The 19,932-nt window shown below is 43.4% G+C and overlaps 1 protein-coding gene across 5 annotated transcripts in view; it reads right to left on the bottom strand.

The window, feature by feature from the left end:
* Window positions 1-19,932, bottom strand: part of LOC121917580 (BRD4-interacting chromatin-remodeling complex-associated protein-like) — a 77,355-nt gene that overhangs the window by 14,522 nt on the left and 42,901 nt on the right. For 4 of the 5 annotated variants that reach the window (XM_042443656.1, XM_042443659.1, XM_042443661.1 and 1 more), the window contains 6 exons: window positions 10,501-10,546; window positions 9,113-9,155; window positions 8,426-8,491; window positions 4,888-6,897; window positions 3,545-3,853; window positions 597-1,304 (listed from right to left, as the gene is read on the bottom strand). In XM_042443656.1, the coding sequence (XP_042299590.1) occupies window positions 597-1,304; window positions 3,545-3,853; window positions 4,888-6,897; window positions 8,426-8,491; window positions 9,113-9,155; window positions 10,501-10,541 (3,177 nt within the window). In that variant the 5' untranslated portion in view covers window positions 10,542-10,546. The remainder of the gene's footprint in view (window positions 1-596; window positions 1,305-3,544; window positions 3,854-4,887; window positions 6,898-8,425; window positions 8,492-9,112; window positions 9,156-10,500; window positions 10,547-19,932) is intronic. The other variant, XM_042443660.1, reaches the window with a different exon arrangement.

Genomic DNA, 19,932 nt, shown 5'->3' with positions numbered 1-19,932 from the left:
AGATTTTTAAAAAATAAGACAGAGAATGTCAGGACAGCCAGGTACCAGTGCCTTCCAGTTCTAGCATGAATTAGGGTTCACCCAGACAAAGCCCTGGAACCCACTGGCATTGCTGTTGCAAACTGCTACATGATATTTTTTGATAGAGAATATAAGTGGGAATCATAGGACTTTCCAGAAGATGATGTTGGGGAAGTGAAGTTCCCAAAAGCTTCAACCAGCATAGCTAGGTAAGTGCTGGATTCCTACATTTGCTTTCTGTATTCAATTAGTGCAGCAATCAAAGATAACTTTGGCTAGATTTTCATTAAGACAGGGAATTCCTGGCCTCCTAGTGGCAAAAATCAGTATATGTTAAGTGGCATAAACATGGGTCATTTAGCTTCAGCAACTGGTTGTGATGCTTTAAATAAACCTTGTTCACTCTATGTATTTGGAATAAGGAAGGACATGTTCCAGTTAAGCGGAGTCCCTCTTGAGTTTTTGGAGGGGGTGGGGATAAGGAAAACGTAGGAAGAAAAAATATGGCATTATTATAGTTTAGTGATTCGCCTATCCTAGCAAGCTCTTTTTTTAATTCAAAATGCGTGTTCTACCTGCTGAAAGCGGTCTGTGAGCTGCTTCTGCTGAGGTATAGAAGCTGGAATTGCAGAGAGCGCCTGAAACTGATTTGGGACCATCTGGAAACTCCTCTGTTGTTCTGCGGTGAGATGAAGCGTCTGGGTCGGTGTGGGAGGCCTGATGGAGCCCTGGGCAGAGAACTGAAGCTGGAAATGAGGGGAATGGGAGTGCTGAACCTCCGACGAAGCCTGAATTTGGGATTGGAGCCGAGCTTGCACTTGGGTCTCGACCTGGGGCTGAAGTTGGGGGGCAAGCTGAACCTGTAGCTGAAGATGTGGTGGTGTGGCCAACTGAGGCTGCCCCTCCGGCTGGGCCTGTGGTGCTTGGAATGATACCTGAGGCTGTGAGGGGGGCCGAAGGGGGTGTTGGTTGGGGCCATGAGGGGAAGAAGCGATTTGATTCTGGATCACATACAAGTTCTGCATCTGAGTCTGAGGGGTGCAGGACCGTGACAAGGGCTCAGAAGGAGGCCGGGACAATGTCTGAGGTTGGGAAGGAGGCCTCGAGTGAGGCCGGGAAGGGGGCCGGGAAAGAGGCTGAGGCTGCGAGGGAGGACGGGATTGGTGTGGAGACTGCATCTGCGAGAGGTGTGTGGGCTGGAGCTGGGGGCTCTCCCCCATGGAGGGATGAGGTAGTGAATGGGATGGGGAAGCTCCAGGGAGTTTCTGTTGCCCTGAAGGCAACTGAAAGAGGACCATTGGGGATGGAGGTGGGAGAAAAGGAAGAAAAGGGAAAGAGGAAAATTGGGTTAGAAGTTGCTCATGAAAACACTCTGATGTCCCTAGGCACCAGAACCCAACAGAAGCTGACAAGAATTATGGAGTCCAAAAGCTCACAATTGCCAGCTTGAGGCTGCTTGTTCTTCCCTTCTCTTCGGTTCACACAGTTGACCCTGAGTCAAAAGGAGAAGATTTCAGGAGCAGACTGTCAAATCTATATGTCATCCAACCAGAATACTTAGGGGGTATCTGCCAAATTTATTTCACTGCTTCAGCTTTTTGGCAAGAGCTTGTTTTTAATTAAGGTGAAAATAACAACAAAAACGTTGAAACCAACTCTGAAAGGTTATCCTATTGAGTGTGACTCAAACTGCTCCCTTCCTCTACCTCTCCCACTGGCTTAAGCGGCAGCTTATTCCCAAAATCAGATGTTGGAGGATGGTACCACTGGAGATTAACTCATTATATAATATAATTCTTCTGAAGCAAGGTACCAGGGATGAGAGGAAGAAGATGATTTCTGCTATTATTCTGGTGAACTGGGAGAAGGGAAAGGATCCTTCTAATGCCCACATGAACACACACTTCCTTTCAACATTGTCCTAGGCAAAAAACTTTCCTAGATGCTACTGAAATCAACTTAAAATTGAAATTCACCTCCAACACTACTTTTGTTACTCAATTCCCTATTCTCACATGACTGTTAAAGATGGGCATAGTTGTTTTATTATGAAAACAAAACAATTTCAAAAGTTTCTCTGGGGTTTTTTTTGGCAAGGAAATGCTGTAAAAAAGTGCACAAAATGCACCAACATTTTACAAACAGTAAATCCTAAAATTCTATATTTTTCCAATAGTTAACTATTGTCTTCTAAGAGTGTTTTCCATCTGAGAATAGAAAATATGTACTTACAGAAAACATACTTGGTCATTACTCTATTTTCACAAAATCGTTACACAGCATCTTTCCTCAAGAAGCCTGAGTCCTGAATCCTGGCACCATGCCTTAGCTACACCATCCCCACACTGTAGAAAGGCCTCTGCCAGTTCATACAACATTTTGAACATGCATATATCACACAGAGAGACTCAAGCTATTCATCCCCAGCCCCCACCTCCCACCCCACCCAAGATATACAGCGAGGATAGAGATGTGCATTCTGACAAGAGATAGAAACATACCACATGTGCAATGTGCAACTCTAAGGGAACAGAGAAGACGGGAAGAAAAGCAACAGAAGGCAGCAGCAACTCCACCAGACTTCCCAGGGTTAGTGAGGATCAAAAAGGAAGCAAGCAAGAGCAGCAACAGGGAGAAGAGACAAACAGGCGAGGGCCACAGACTGGCAACAGGATCCAGGAAGAGAAGGAAGACGATACAGCACTTTGGCTGATAAAAACAAGGGAGCAGGGGATTTATGCCCATTTCTGGATTGTGTATGTGTAGCTGTGTGTGTGTGTGTGTGTGTGTGTGTGTACCCACAACAATTAATGAGTTGTTCCTACCAAGCTGTGCTGATAGCTATAACTCACCTGCTTCTGTTTCATGTCTGGAAGCTTCCTGGTTAAGTTGGCTCATATGTGTTATGCCCATCTTTGGACTGTAACCTCCTCTGTGGAGGGTCAACTGTCTCAATGTACGCTTTCAAATGACTCATACCTTGATGGGACTGTATAAACAGTCATTGTCACCACTATCTTTCAGTTTTCTCTCCATTCTCAAACTGGGTATCATTAGAGAGGCTTGTAAAGCTCTCTAGGAACTAAATTATCCTTCTATGACCTATGCAAATTTTCACCTTTATTTGTTGCTCATCTTAACAGTACAAGAAGCTAAATCTTCCTGTAAGAGAGCAGGAATGTCAATATACCTCCTGGTTGGTCTGTTTGCCCACTTGTCTTATTCAAATGTTTCCACAAGGGGGAGACTTCCATTGCTATCTTTAAAAATCCTATCACCACCAACACCCAAGCCTCCTAGCCTTTGTTTTGAACTGTGGGAGAATGCTTGCAAGCACAAGCCTAAATGAGATGCTAACATTTCTCTTTCTTTGTGGTCTGCACAGAGAAGGTGCAGAAGAAAGCAAGAAGCTGAAGGGGAAAACTAAGAAAAAATGCCCAGACGTGTTAGACAGGAGGGTGTAAGGCAGGAGAACAGGCCAAAGCAAGGCAACTTTGTGGATCTGCAAACAGGTAAGGGCTACCTGGCAAGCCAGTGCCTGCTGGGAAGGGCCAGCTGAGAACTGAGGTATTTTGGACTCCACCGGTGGCAGGTTGTGGTTCTGGCTCAGCTCTCGGCTGGCAGGCGGCTGCAGGACTGCGCCTACGCTGCTGCTGACTATCACCGAGGCTGGGACACTGCTTGTGGTGCTGAGTGCGGTGGTGGCTATGCTGTAGATGGGCAGAGGCATGGACAGGTGGGGAGAGACTGTGGATTCGCTCATAGTACTCTCCTGCTGCATTTTCAGGGTTGGCGAATAAAACTGCTGCTGCTGCTGCTGACTCCGTTCCTTCTGAAATTTCCAAGAGATTTAGCATGGACCATGTTTATGTTAACTACCCACTTTAACCACCCACTTTTGGTCACTGTTGCTTACTGTGTATGCACATATGAATCTCACAGAATACAATACCTGTAGTACCAACATAATCTAACTATTATATGTGAAAATGTGGTCTTAAAGAGTCTCCCTCCCACACTGGCTAGTGTGAAAGACATCAACGTAAACAATATTTCAATTAAAAGGTTCACAGAATTTTCTTTTGAAAAGCAAGATTTTTCATGATCTGCAATGGTAGCCATACAGCCTAAACATCAGAGACTGGGCTGTGGTTCCATTTGCAGAATGCAATTTCTAGATACAGTACAAGTATGCATGAAATTACACCACACGGATGGCAAATACACCTCAGCTGCTCTTCTGCCTGGCTCAGGAGAGCCAATCTGGAGAAATCTGACTCAACTATTGATTTCCATAACACTCATCTTGTCTCAGCTCCACAATCCATTTGATGTTTTAATTCCCCCTCTTCCGCATTTTAAGATATATAAACATTAGGGAAATTGGCATGTATCAACTTAAGTTTCATCTAAATGGTGCTTTAAGAAGGTTGCAGATTTTGCAGAAGGGTGAGATTGGCCAAGAGTGATACAGCAAGAGAACAGGAGCTCTCTGGGGCAAAACAGAGACAAAAGTCTTGAGACAGTCAGTGTGGGGGGCAGGAAGGAGGAGCAAACAGTGTGGGACATGAAAAGTTATATATTTAAATAATTGGAAAGACATCCAGACTTTGGGGGGGGGGGGCTCTTTCCTGCTTTAAGCATATATTTGAAAAGTCCCTTCCTCATCTGTCATTATGTCTAGATTTATTTTTTTTATTAAAATGAACAACTGAAGTTTTGATGGTTCTGTGGAGTCAGTGCATGCAGCTTTCTTGGCTCCTTATTGTTACTGTAAATGTTAAACTGGAGTATACACCAAGAGGGACAGAGCCAATTAAACAACCTAGCAGAACTAGTCATCATATTAGGAAACTTTTCACTTGCCTGTTGGAGGAACATCTGCATGGAATCCTGGGAGATAATGGTTCCAGCAGCTGTCTGGCCCAAAATAATCTTTTCAGGACTGGATGCCACCAAGTTAGGACTGGGCTGAGAAGTCCCAGGAAGTTGCGCTGACTGTTGAGGTGGTGGAGTTTGTTGCTGCACATTCACCTGAAGCTGAGCAGGAGCAGAAGTATGCTGGGAACTGGGCTGGACGGTTAATATGTTTGCCTGGTCACTGCTTGCCAGCAGGTTGGTATTGGAGGCTGGCTGTGGTTGAATGAGATTGGGACTCTGGCTGCTAGCACTAGGGGGTGCTTGGATGGTCACAGTTGGGTTGAGGTTCTCAGTGGCATTTAACATAGCCACTTGGTTGGGCAGGGTGACTCCTTGGATAACAGTCTGGCCAGCCTGATTGATGGCACTGCCAGCCAGGGAAGCTGCAACACTGGGCTGGCTCTGGGTTGTCAGGCTACCAGCCAGGGACACAGGCATCTGGAAGAGAGTTGGCTGGCCAACCTGCCCTGGTTGTAGCTGGATAGGAGCAGAAAGAATATGGGCTGTCCCATGTGCATTCTGTGATGTCAGGACCTGCCCCAAGTTCAGCTGGCTTGCCAGGTTCTGATTGGTGAGGATCTGGGCAGGCAGTGCTTGGTTTGTTATTAGTTGCCCACCAGGCCCTTGGCTAGTGATGATATGAGTTTGACCACTAGGATGAGAAGTTGTTAAAATCTGTCCTCCCATGTTAGCCTGCAGGGCTGACAGCTGCTGGGGAATCTGGACTGCAGAAGTGCCAGTGAGTTGTCCTGGGAGAAGGAACTGGTTCTGACCCTGCAGCATGGCCTGAGGGACATGCTGCGCTGGGATCACAATGCTGCTGCCTTGATTCAGCAAATGGACACTCATAGGCTTGCTCAGGGCCTGCTGCTGTGGCGGGGGCTGCTTGAACATGTTGGCAGGCAGCCCTGGCGGGAACCCAGAGAGGACCACATTCTGCCCTGCTTTGCCGGCCATGAAGGTTAAGTTCTGCTGGGCTTTCTGCTGTTGGAGGGCAGCCTCATTCTGGATCGTTAGGGTAGCATTGTTGGGGCCAAATGGTTTGGGCGTGATCTGGTACAACTTCTGCTGGAGGACTCCAGCAGGCTTGGGCTGAATTGGTGTGGGTGTCCGGTGAATGATCACATTTTGAGCTTGCACTAGTGAGCTGCTCAAGTTGGATGTGACGGTGAGAGGCTGGGAGCCCTGGGTGGCAGATACACTCCCAAACATGGAGCTTCCATTCAGTGTTGTTGTGGCTACTGCTGGGAGGTTCTTCTGGATGACAAGCCCAGCATTCTGTGGAGAGACCCCAGCAGAGGCAAGAGTGACCTGCTGTTGCTCCGGGGCAGTCTGGGTGATGTAACTGCCAACTGGCATAGTAGCCACTTGGGAAGGCTGGACTTGCTTCGCAATGATCTGCTGACCAGGCTGGTTAATTGCCATGACTTGCTGGCCCACCACCTGAATTTGCCCAATGCCCAGTGCTCCACTGGGGCTCCCATTGGGTAACCCTTGTAGGTTGGATATTGGCTGGATGGTGACATTTCCCAAGCCCACTTGCTGGAGAAAAGGCTGCACACTGATGGCCTTGTTGACCACATCAGCCCCTACTGATTGCTGCACCAGTGCCTGATGGGTCAACACTGCAGGCTGCTGAAGTCCAATGAGGTCAGCCCCACTGGAAAAAATCTGCGGAGTGCCATCAGAGGCAGTATGGACCACTGGCTGTAGCGTAGGGAGCTGGAAAGACCCCAGGTCCAGCTCTGCCTCTGCTTCCAGGGTCTGCTCGGTAATGTTTGCCTCTTGCAGGCTCTGCTGGAGAATGTCACAGGGCTGGTCTGAGTTCTGCAGGTTGCTCCCGCTCCCAGAAGGCGATCCCAGGATGTCATCTTCCAAGAAGTCTAAGTCAACACTTGTTGTGGGCTGGCTCTGCTCAGGGTTCAAATGATTGCCAGAGGATTCCTGTACGTGCAGCTGAAGAAGAATGAAGAGGAAGCATAGAGGGAGAAAAGTAAGCATCTCTCTGATATGAACAAAACAGAATTTTTGGATTGTCTTGTGTTCAGCAGATTTATATTTCTATTGGATGCTACCAAACAGGATCCTTCATCTACTCTGTATCTAGCTGGCCAAGAGTGTGCATGCAAATATTTTAAACAACACTGCTATTTATGTAATGCACTTGTTTTCTGAAGACTCCATCATTTTATTAGGGAGAAATCAAAGTTTGTTTCCTTTTCCTCATTTCCATTGGCCTCACCCTCACCATGGCTGCTTTGAATCATAGGAAGAGGAATAAGTCAATACAAACATTAGCTGGAGGGAGACAATTTAAGTTGAAAAAATGGCAAAGAGTTAAAAACCCCATCGCCTCCAGGGACACGGTCCTAATCCGAATTAGCTCCCCTTCCCTTGGTGCTTTTAGGCAAAGAAAAAGAAGTCAGGAAATTCAGTCATGATTCTTCCTCATCCAGCCCTGAACATACATCATTACAATGCACTTCTGACTGCAACTTCATTTGGACTAAGAGTGGTTAAGCATTTTCTGTCTTATATCATGCCTCACAAGAAAACATCTGGTACAAGACAAAAGCACTTCACTATCTAGGTTCCCAAGGCACACAAATGGAAGTTACTGACCTCATTCTAAGAGAAATCTTTCCCAGGCTTTCACAACCCCCGAACCTTTACTAAGCTGATCACCGTGATCAGGCCCTCCCCACCAAACAGAACAAAGCACCGGGATGGAAAAGGACAGCAAATGAAACATCCAAAGACAGCTAAAGCTCCAAATGAATGGTTCAAAATGAACATGAGTTGGTCATAGAAATCACAGCTCTGCACCACCACCTTTCATTGTATCCCAGTATTAGTAACTGTGTGAATGAAATCAAATCATTATGGAAGATCATGCAGGGAATTGATTAACAGGTCTGTGAACAGTCTATGGTGAACTCTGACTGCACTGTTTCCCTACCTCTGACACTTGAGTCTCCATACTTTCTATAAAAGTGGTTAGAGTACAATATGCTTTTAAATTAACTTGTTTGTTTTACTATAGCATAGCTACAAATGCCAGGCCCAGAATCAAATGTAGATATAGGTACAGATTGATCCCCCCCCCCAATGACATGAGAGAAATGAGGTTTCCACTCCTATCAATTTTGCCTTTGCTCTGCCTACCTGTTTATAACCAAACTTTATGCACACACTGTTCCAAACAACTGTATCACACACAAGAGTCTAGAAGTAGGCTGTCACAATGTTTAGTGACTTTCTGCAGTTTTTTAAAACCATATTAAACAAAGATGCTAAATTGTTAATGGCACACATATGCCTTCCTATGTCTTTTCCTTCCTTATCATGCCTGCTTGCCATCATGGGGATGTAACCTTGCATCCTTCATCATGCACTACAAAAATGATGTGTTTGCAAAGAAAGGACATGATGATGCAAAGAGGAATATAAACTGTACTTCAAAAATGAGGTGAAAAATACATACCCCAGCACCCTCAAAGAAGGCACTGGCTGCATCTCCTGTGTTGTCCAGGAGATCATCACTGTCAATCTGTAACCAAAAAGATTCAAATTACTGTATGTGAATGTAAATTTAAGGTTGACAGTGTTCAGGGAATCAGGTTAATGTGAAATGGAGACCAAATGGCATCATTTTCCAGAACTTAGAGATATTACTTAGACAACCATTCTGCAGATCTCTCCTCAACCAGCATGGTCAGGGGCCATATTGACTGAGGGATTCCTGGAGGTACAAGCCTCCAAATTAAATCTTGCAAGTTTTCCTGTATCTGCAGACCAAGCCACAAGATCACTTCCTCTCAGTGGCTTGATTTCTTTCCAGGAGCTATCAATACATTCCCAATTGTAAAAGAAAAAACACTTTTGTTTTTTTCTGTCTTTTTAAAAAGAAAGTAATTTATCATATGTAACTACTAAGTAGTTTTATGACTGCTTTTATTTGCCAATGTTCCATGTTCCCTTGAGAAAAAGAATGGCAGGATAGTCTTCACAGGTCATCATTTCTAGGATTGGTACCACCTCTGTTCTCTGTGTCACTTCTCTCTTTGTAAGCATAGAAGCCAAAAGCAATTCAAGGAGGCATTTTGATTTGTTAATTAAGCATGCAGCAACTTAAGCATTTATAGAAATACATGCAAGAGCAACACCTCACCTTTTCAGATCCATGTAAAAAATCGTTCAAGGCCTGAGGATCGCTGGGGGGGAAAGCAACACAAGGAATGCTTTAATGGACGAGTTGCAGACTTAATGTTTCTAGTATCCCCTTGATTTTTAAAACTGACCAATAGAGGATGACTACAATTCACTTAGCAGCTACATTTGTGTCCAGCACTTATTTATTAGCATTTTGATGGAAAAGAGTAACACAAATATTTATATAAATATGTACATACATATGCACACAAAATGTTTTTTCTTTGTCTTGTAGAATAGATAAAAACGACTTCTTCAGACAAACCAAACGCTATGTGGGGTTTTTTTAAATGTATGACAATATGTGCTAGTCTTGGTCTCTGAATTACCTTGAAATAGCTAGTAAAGTTACTCTTTACCACAGGCCACATTTTGACATTAAACATGAGGATGCACAATTGTTTTCAGCTGCACTCAACATGAGTTGGGTGTTGAGGGAGGACACATCTTTGTGCATGTGTGTAAACCTATGTATGCACACACATCAAACTTCTATTTTATTTTACTTTATTTACCAAGTAGGGACCCAAGGCAGCTTCCATAAGAGCAAATTAAAAATGTTTACAAAAAGTTTCAAAACCAATTCAAAAATGCCACATTAAAATACTATAAAATTGATTAAAAATCATACAAAGGTTAGAAACAGATCAGACATACATCTATAAACATACCCCCTCCCCCAATATCTCAAGGGATGGTGAGGGTTAGACCCACAGAGATCTAGGACTGCTGGTATGTGAAGATGTGTGTGTATAGAAAAAGTCTTAAACTTCACTTTACCTAGCAATCATTACTAACATTGCCGGCAGCTTGAAGAGGCAAAGTTTAAGGCTTAATATATTCCTTGGCAATTTTAGTTTCTAAAATGAAATGGGTCTAGTACTATGTAATGCATTCTCATATTCTTAGAAAGCATATATTTTCACACTTGGGGCTTATAAGTGTTGCTAGAAGATGCACAGGCATTCGTCTTCCAGCTGTTCTATGTGGATTTTGGTTAATGAGACTTGCTATGCAGGGTGGGAATCATGTGGCTTTCCAGATGTTACTGGGCTGTTAACTCCAACCATTCCTCTTAACTGACTAAGTGGACTAGGACTGCTAGGACTTGCAGTCCAACAACATCTGGAGGGCTGCATGATACCCATTCCTGCTGCTATGCCAACCTGCGTTATCCACAGGCATATAACAACGGCAGCCACAGTTAATGATTATAGAGGGGAGTTCACAGAATTTAAATTGAGCACTGATGAAAATTATAGCATTTGATATTTTGAAAATATGCAGCCACAACAGAGAAGAGAAAATAATAAGGACACACTATTCTTGTCAAGGGCAAATACTTACCAAATTACATCTAACAAGCATCGGCCATCTTCATCATCCATGTCAACTGAAAGAAAGAGTTGGAAGCCATATTAAAATGAGGAAAATAGCATGTGGTATATATCATGCTAGTGAAAGGTTCCTTCCCCATCACAGTTCCTTGTCTCACTGATCCAGTGGAATGTACTTCTAAGTAAAAGTGGGTATATTTGCACTGTAAGACGACTATGTGACAGGAAAACATGCAACATCCTGACTACCTGGCCCAAGCAGTCCTGGCTTATTGTTCCATGTTTCTCATTGCATAGGATTGATATGGCTAGTAAATCCATTTGGATCTTTGTGTAAATTCGAGAAGAAGACTTTGTAAAGCGAATAATTCATTTCTTTCCTGACAATATTACCTCGTTTCATTGCATAACATTTTGCTTTAGAACTTCTAAAACAAACCAACACACTTGTGAGTGAACACACATAAATGACAAAATTCAATTTCTATTGCATTTCCTGCCAAGTATCTTTTGTTACAATGAGCATGTCTGGAAAGATCAAAAGACACCCGGTGTATTTTGACTGGGAAATATGACAGAAAGCCATTCCTTTTCCCACTGAAATCTCTAGTGAGTAAGTGACATTATCAGAAGGCCAGAGATACTTCACAGCTGAGAGGAGGAGAGAGAAAACCCTCTGAATTCTGTGGCCGTGATTTTCAATAGCTTAGCAAGGTCAAAGAGTCCAGGCCATCCCTGGAGGGATATTAATTTTCTTGTTTCTGAAAGAATTATTTGCAAAAATCCATAAAAATGACAGCTTGATAGGTTGCGTTTATTCATTAGCTGATCAAAAGGCACAGAGAGAGATGCCCACTTAGTAAATCAACTGGTCACACTGCCCTTTCTTCCTCCAAATTCAGCATAATGAAACCTCAAAATAATTTTACTGAGCAATTTACACATTTGTTTGCCACCCAAAATGTCCCTGTATCCTTTAGGAAACACGATTGTCCCTACAGTTCTGTTGCCCGTATGAAGCACTTCAAATGCCTTTGAAATTCAGCACAATGGGGGACAGACTCCCCGATTCACCTCAAATCTGAAAATGGGGCAGGGAAGAATTCTCAATCCCACACTGAGCTTCAAGGTGTTAAGAACACCCCAATTTGGGTAGGGGGGCAGAGTAACTCTAATCATGTAGAATATATATATATCCAGGGGTCGCAAAGTAGAATAACATCCAAAGTTTACAAAACAGCAATACCTTTATTGACCAACCAAAATGCACAAGATATGTGATGCAAGCTTTCAAAGCTCCACTGGCATCTTTATCAGGTAGAGATATTAAACAGAAGAAAGAAAGAAAAATTATGATGGTGGTGTCATAGGCTTACATTCTGTCAAGATGATGTTACAGTTGTTCTCAGCGAAGCTGGTATGGCCTGAGAGAATATTGAAAGCTTGCATAATCTATTTTGTGCATTCTGGTTAGCCAGTAAAGGTATCACTGTTTTCTGGATTTCTAATCATGAACATTGGCTAGCTATGAAAGCAGCAAACATTTGGGCACCCCTGGTTTTACTGACTGGGAGATGGCATGAAGAGCATCTAAACCAGGGGTGAGCAGCTACAAGGTCTGGGGGCCTATGCCTGGACTGCCAACCATGCAAAATAAAACAAGACAGGAAGAAATCAGAACTTCTAGTTTGGAAAAACAGGTGGGAGTTTTGACATTAAACAGAGCAGGAGAGGGTGCAACCTAGGTAAAATGTGAATTTCTGTTTTGGATGTTTCCAGGAGAGGCAATTCTTTCCTTTCCTTTTCCTGATCAAGGGTAGGATAGTCTGGGATTTCTGGAGGAGCCAAAGGCTGCATTTCTTTATTTCTAGAGCACTTAGGAGATCATATCTTGGAGCCCGCTCTTATTCAGAAAAGGCAAACCCTTTTATACATTGCTCAACATCTGGTAAATAAGGAAGACACAAGGAGTTACTTCACAGAGAACAGTCATGGGGGAAAAGACTCCAACTTCCAAAGTGACTCTTTCTAAGGGAAAGTGCATGTATTATAATTGAGAGCCAATATGATGCAGTGGTTTGGGTGCTGGACTATGACTATGGAGAGCAGGATTCGATTCCCAGCTCAGCCATGAAACCCACTGGGTGACCTTGAGCATGTCACACGTGTCAAGATCATATGGCAAACCTCCTCTGAACAAATCTTACCAAGAAAACCCTTGATAGGTTTGCCTTAGAGTCACCACGAGTTGGAAATAACTTTAAAGCACACAACAATGTAATGCCCACCACCACAAGCCTCAGTGTATACCTGAAGAGACATCACTGCTTAGGTCCCATTCTTCCGAATGACACCACACAGAGGCCATAGAAACCAGGATAGAAATCATTATTCTACCCTTCTGGGTAAAAGTCTGTGCAGCACACAGCCACACTACATGCTAGTTCCTACATCCAAAGATGAAGGTTTTTGTATTAACCTTCCAGCTCCCAACTGTCACAGCCACATACTATCTGCTGCTCTTATACACTGCAATGACTCCTTTGCTTTTGCTGCCAGAACGTCTCTGCCTTGGGGCTTTGAACACAGCTAGGCTGTCTAGCTCCATCCCTGTTCTGTGCATTGTCTTTTTGAAGCTGCTCCTTCCTCACTCTTAAGCTGCAGCTGCCTCTGGCAACTACAAGCCACAGTGGCAAACAGGAGCAATCCACAGAAAAGTGGTGGTGGCAGGGAATTGATGAGTTTTGCCTAATGAAAGGTAAGACAGCAGTGCAGTGTAGAAGGAAGAGATCATTTCCTGGCAGACTTGCTTTGAAAAGGTCAAGAACTAAGCAATTCACTGAAGCTGAGTTCCTTTCCATCAAGGTCTGGGTCAAGTTAATGCGTGTGTATGTGTGCGTGCCTTCAAGCAGACATATGGCAACCCCCTGAATTACACAGGGTTTTCTTAGGCAAGGAATCATCAGAGGTGGTTTTGCTAGTTTCTTCCTCTGAAACATAGCCTACAGCACCTGGTATTTCTTGGTGGTCTCCCATTCAGTTACAGTGGACCCTTGGTATCTGCTGGGGTTTGGTTCCAGGACCCACTCTGGATAACGAAATCTATAAATGGTATAGTAAAATGGTGTCCATTATATAAAATAGCAAAACCAAGGTTTCCTTTTGGAATTTATATCTTTTTGGAATATTTTCAAGCCATGGATGGTTGGATCCCTGGATGAAGAATCTGTTGATATGGAGGGAAGCTTTTACTAATCAGGGCTGATCCTGTTTAGCATTCAAGATCAGACAGGATCTGGTGCTTGTATTCAGGCCTTTCACAGGGCAGTGAAATTAAAATTGGATGATGACTTTGAAAATCAGAGTTTGATTTCTCTCTCAGCCATGGAAACCTACTGGGTGGCCTTCAGCAAATCACATACTCTTAGCCCCACAAAACCCTGTGATAGCTTCTCCTTAGAGTTACCATACGGTGAAACAACTTGAAGGTACACAACAATGAATTGTTGGCTTCTGCTGCACCATTCAGAGTATAAAGATCTATCCATTTGAAATTATCCTCCTCTCTTTGTAAATTATTCTTAGAGTACACTATCAACACTCTCCAAATTAATTTTCAAGGTCTTGTTTAGACCTCCCCGTAAACACTTTTATAGAAGTAGGAACTTTTCCCACGTCACCCTCCATTTACCTCAATTGGTGCAAACTAAGCTCAAAGTGCAAAAGTAGATTATACTCATTTAACTCAATGGGAGTAGAAAGATGAGGAAGAGGTGGAATCCTGCCCTTCCTAGAAGGATCAGGCAAAAACAAACTGTTGTAAACGCTCCTAGCTTGTGTGGTGTTCTTCATTAATAACCTTTACCATCTTGACCACACTCCACTGCTGCTTGGCCATAGATTTCCTAGTTTTTGTGAAATATAGGAGGATATGTACAGGTAATTGTACCAAGCACACTTAAGCATTGTTTCAGATTTTGTGACATGCTTGCCCAAAAAAAGCTTGGTTCCCTTGGTTTCTCCTTGCTGGAGAAGAGTTTCAATATGTTAAGAACCATTTAGCCACAAGGCATCCTCCTGCCTCAGAGTTCAAGAGTGGGCCACATTGCCTCAGAGGTATACTTTTCAGCTCCTGTGCTTTTCTCTAATAGGGAAAAGTGAGTACCTAAAATGGCAGTCCCACCTGATTAGGGGTCTTGCCCCCTGTAATTATTTCTTTACACTTTGCAGAAATTTTTATTGACGTACGTAGCAATCTTGTCACCCAACAAGGGTTTTCTCTAGGAATTTCTACATTTTCCAGCACAACTCTATGGCCAACCTCCAGCAAAATAGTGCTGGAGGACCTAGAGATTCCTAGAGAGAACATATTAATAACAAACGCAAATAATCCCGACCACCATCTTGAGGAGGAGAGACGAGGCCTGGCCTGGCAAGACCAAGAACCCTCCTCCCGACCACCGTCTTGAGGGGGAGAGACGAGGCCTGGCCTGGCAAGACCAAGAGCCCTCCTCCCGACCACCATCTTGAGGGGGAGAGAGGCCTTGTAATTTTTTGTATTGTTTTGCAATTTTTACTGTACACCGCTATGATCATTGCGGAATAGCGGTCTATAAATAAAACTTACTAAACTTACTAATAATCAAATCTGCAAAAGATGCAAATGTGGAGGGCCAACTGTACACATTTTCCTGGCAGTGCTGACACTGAGCATAGTACTACCATTCTTCTGATGTACATCTCCTCTCCACAGAGACACACACTTAGCTATTTTCTGTAACTTCTGAAGTCACAGAAACTTCAAACAAGCACAAGGGGGGCAAATCCCTCCAAACTTCCCAGAAGAATTCTCTTTCCCTTAATGTGAAATGGCATTTTTAAGATCTCTGGAGTAAAAGGTGAGTATATTTGGCTTGATAACCATACAGAAATATACGAGTTGAGGAAGAGGAGGAGGAAGACCGAGGCCACGTAACACATTACTGGAAATGTAAGACACCCCCCACCCCCGCTGATCCTGTCCGCTTGCCAAGTTCAAAGTTCTGGCTTTTCTTATACTTGTTAAAGCTCCCTTGTAAGACAACTCTTTGCAAGGCAGCGGCTGGCTTTCCATCATTGCCTCTCCGCCCCTGGACACATTTCTCATGGATCCTCTCCAAGCAAATCAAAACTCTGGCAGTCAAACCATCTTGGTTCGCACACAGGCCCACATCTTACGGAGCAAGCTATTCCAAACAGCAGTCAAATCAGCTGCCACATCCTCTTCCTTTTTCACAAAGCAGTCCCCACTACAGAATGGCCACTGTTATGTCTCATGTTCACAGGAACAAAGGCAAGCTGTGTTAGGTACTTCTGTAGGAGACAGTGCTGATGCGCAGCAAGCTCAGTCTATAATGTTTACATATAGAGAAGCAGATGCAATTATGGATGGGTCACACGAACTGAGCAGGTGCGCCTTTTTAAAAGGCAGATGATAATAATCTTGTGATGCTTAAGATTACCTCCAAAATCTTTGGCCCACAAAAGTCATGTCTCTGAATAAGTTAACGTTTTAGGATTTAAGACATTTTTATAGTCAGGTAATCTCTCTTGGTGCATTATACAGAATGAGGTAGCAATCATGCAGCCCTCCAGATGCTATTGGACTGGAACTCCAAGCAGCCCTAGTTAGCACAGACAATGGTGAAAAATGCTGGGAGTTCTAATCCATCATCTGGAGGTGTCATGATTCTCACCCCTGATGTAGAACTGTATATGAAAGTAGGTAGAAACAGCATTTCAAATTCTGCCCATCCTGGTTATTCTGTCTATTAAAAATATGAAGACCCATCCAGATTGCCCTTTTCCTGAAAATAAAAACAAGAAGGAAGTTTCCAAGAGTGCCAATCCATCTTTTAAATAGGTTGCGGAGCTCCTCTGCACTGTGCTAATATAAAAACAAACAAATGAAAACAAAACAGAAGACCATTTTTCAAATCCAGATTAGGTCCCCCCCCCCCCCCCCCGTTGTTTCTGTTTTCATATTTGGGGGCATTTTCATCTGGTCCCCTGCCCTAAGATCTGTGTTAAATGAAATGACTACAGGAGGGTTTTGCATATAGTGTTAAATTTAAGAGAGCAGAGTTGTGTACATACAAGTCACCACTTAAATGCATTGGTCATCGAGAGAGGAATATGCGTGTGCACACTGGTTGACATGGAGCTTCCTTCATCACCCAAGTTCAGGACGATCAAAGCAAGCAAGCCAATTGTTCTTGTAAGTGCCATCTCAATGTGACTGTGTGCATAGTTCTTGAGACAATATATTCAACAGGCTTGGAAAGTCTTTTAGGCATTTAGGGCCAAATGTGCATTACGGAGCTTCTGGCTGAGCTGTCGCTATCATCTGAGATGCCGGTTCAGTGAATTGGATGGTTGTTCTCCTCCCAGTCTTGTCTGAAAGAAGCACTCAAGTGCTAAAACAAACAGGATACAAAAAAGAAGCAACAAAGTACACAACTAGTTCATAGAAAAGACCCTCTTGTGAGCAACTGGCATGACTCAAGAAGCCGCTCTACATCTTATGTGCCTTATCGCAGAGTTAGTTTTGGAGACTGCCATTCTTCGGTTATCTTTGCACGTATTATAGAGACGGGAGAACTAAGAGAGAGGGAACTCCTGAAATAAAATGTAATATGATAAGCATTAGCTGCAGAAGACTTGCTTAAGTAAGATGACAATAGCTTAATTTAGAAGTTTGGAAGCTGTATCACAGGAGAGAGGGTCACCTTAGGTTAGTGAGAGACCAACTAATAAGGCCATAGACCATAGACACCCCGCTCATCACCTTTCCATGCTCCACTAACCTTTGGGACTTTATATGAGAGTGCCTCTTTAGTAGTCTGCCACCACTTCTTCAGTGCTTTCTCGTGTATTATACCAATAAAATCTCAACATGTTTGAAGCCAGCCAATTGTACCTGGCTTGTATGGGAGCCAAGCAAGAGGAGGCCAAACATTTCTGCTTCCAATAACTCAAGAGAAGAGAAAGCATTTATAATTGCTAGCAGTGAAAGAAAGTTGGCTCTTGCAGGCCTGGGCACTCTCAGCCAAAGAGTTCCTTTCACATCTACTTTCCCACAGAAAGCTTTGGGAGCAGGGAGTCTGAGGTTTAATTGGCAGCACATCCTCTGCCTTATTTGAGTGACTTTGAATAATCAGATTACTTTCAGGTAAGACACAGCACAAGGCTGATTTGTCAAAGCAGAATGACGTTTCTCTCCATTTTTCGCTTATGTGCTCCCCTCTCCAATTAAAGTATGTGTCCCTACCAATGGTGTACCAATTTTATCTCCAAAACTCTTATCAGTTGCACTCCCCTTCCTTCTGAGCACCAGAGAAATTTAGGAGAGGATTGTTCATTAACACAGAGGCGGCAGAAAGCTCCTCTTCCTTGCAAATGGAAAACAAAATATAGTCACAAGTCTGAAATAGGAATCCTAGGATTTGTAGTTTTAGGAGTTCCTAGAGCTTTCCCTTAAAAAAAAGTGCTCAAGTGATAATGGATGGTAGATCAGAAGAGGGGCCCGGATCTTTATATTATTATTTATTTAGTTTAATTATATGTCACTATTCTCCCTGAGTGGGATCCAAGGAGGCTCATAAAAGAATCAGCTAAAAAGATCTGTACAGTCTAATTCACAAAACTATTACTCCAAGTTTGTAAACTTCACTGCTGAGAGATTTCGGCCCATGGCTCAGAAACCAGGGATGGCTTCCATCAAGAATTCACAAATTCAATGGAAGTCAGTGGGATTAATCTCTTTCCCTTTGGCAACAACCTCCGCCAAAGACAAAGGCTCTTTCCTCTGTGAATTGCAGACAACGTTGAGGTGCCTTCAACTACGTATAAGAGATGCAAAACACCCCCCTTCCCCATTTGACACAGAGGATTCTGGAAGGAGTGAAGTCAGCATCATGCTTCTTACTCAGTTCATGTGTGGAACTGTTTTTGTCTCCTCCAAAACCAGTACAAAGAGGTCAAACCTTGCTCTTCAGTCTCCAAAGTTTGCAGCATGTGCAGAGGATTGAGGATAGGGATGTGTGCGCTGAACCCATGTATTATGGCTGACTACAAATTTAACAGCACAAGCCAAATCTGTGGACAACTGGATCCTATTGCCTTTACATGACTTCACATCTTGAACATCTTTAATTTTCAGTATGAGTCAGCATGTTGTAGTGGTTTGGGTGCTGGACTAGGACTCTGGAGACCAGGGTTCGAATCTCAGCTCCACCACAAAAACCCATTGAGTTACCTGGCTCAAGCACACTCTCTCACCTCAAAGGAAGGCAATGGCAAAGCTGCTCTGAACAAACCTTGCCAAGAAAACCCCATGATAGGTTCACCTTATGGTTGCCATAAATCATGAACTATTTTGAAGGCGCACAAAAATGACAACAAAATTTATCTAGTTCCAAATTCTAGCAAGACGTTTTACAGACAGACAGACATATATTTGTAGGGCCTAAATACCCTAAAAGCCATCAGATCCCAGCTGATCCTGGAAGCTAAGCAGGTCACCTGTGATTAGAACTTGGATGGGTAACCACAAACAAATCCCAGGTGCTGTAGGCTATGTTTCAGAGGAAGGAACTTGCAAAACCACCCCTGAGAATTCCTTGTCTAAAAAAAAAACCCTATTAAATTCATGGAGCCGTCGAAAGTCGTCAGGTCTTTAAAAACTAATAACATTTCAATACGAAAATATTTCAGTCAAAACCACAAAGGTATTTGTGAAGAATCTGCAATACTGTGCTATTTTACTGTTGGAAACCCTTGGAACTGTTTGTTCATTTAACAACTGTGTTTCATTTATATGAAGCTTATCATTTTCAGACCCAGCACAGATTCTCTCTCTGTAAACTGAGGAAGAATAATCTGCTCTGCGTGTAGTGAAAGCACAGGGAAATACAGATACCTAAAAGGGGGAACAAGTTGGAGGAAGGAAGACTAGCTATTTCTTTGCCACCAGAGGAGAACAGAGTGGGATGGGAGACTCTTTTCCCAAGCTCTCATCTTCAAGAAGCGTATTAAAAAAAATGAAATACAAATACAAAAGTGCGAGAGAAGCAATAAAGCGTCACAGATGGCAATCCGTTTATTACCGCAAGACATTGCAGAAAACATCCAAGCGATCCTACAAAGAGGATCGAGAAAACAAAACAAAACAAAATCCCAGCAGTGGTATGATGTTACCTTCTCGGGAGTCTATTGCCTTCTCAGTTACAGTAGCGCAGTCCATTAAAAATCACCCGGAATACTAGCCCCCTATTTACACTTTCATCCACCTATCAGAGGTTTTGTTTTTACAGCTCTTCTGCTGGGGCTGCTGAACAATGAACGGTGCCTGGGGCAAAAAAGGCTTCCCCATTATGAAAACCCGGCATCTGGTATTATGTGC

Source organism: Sceloporus undulatus, unplaced genomic scaffold (assembly GCF_019175285.1).
Source record: "Sceloporus undulatus isolate JIND9_A2432 ecotype Alabama unplaced genomic scaffold, SceUnd_v1.1 scaffold_24, whole genome shotgun sequence".
NCBI classification, from domain to species: Eukaryota; Metazoa; Chordata; class Lepidosauria; order Squamata; family Phrynosomatidae; genus Sceloporus; species Sceloporus undulatus.
This window is presented reverse-complemented; position numbering and strand designations above follow the sequence as displayed.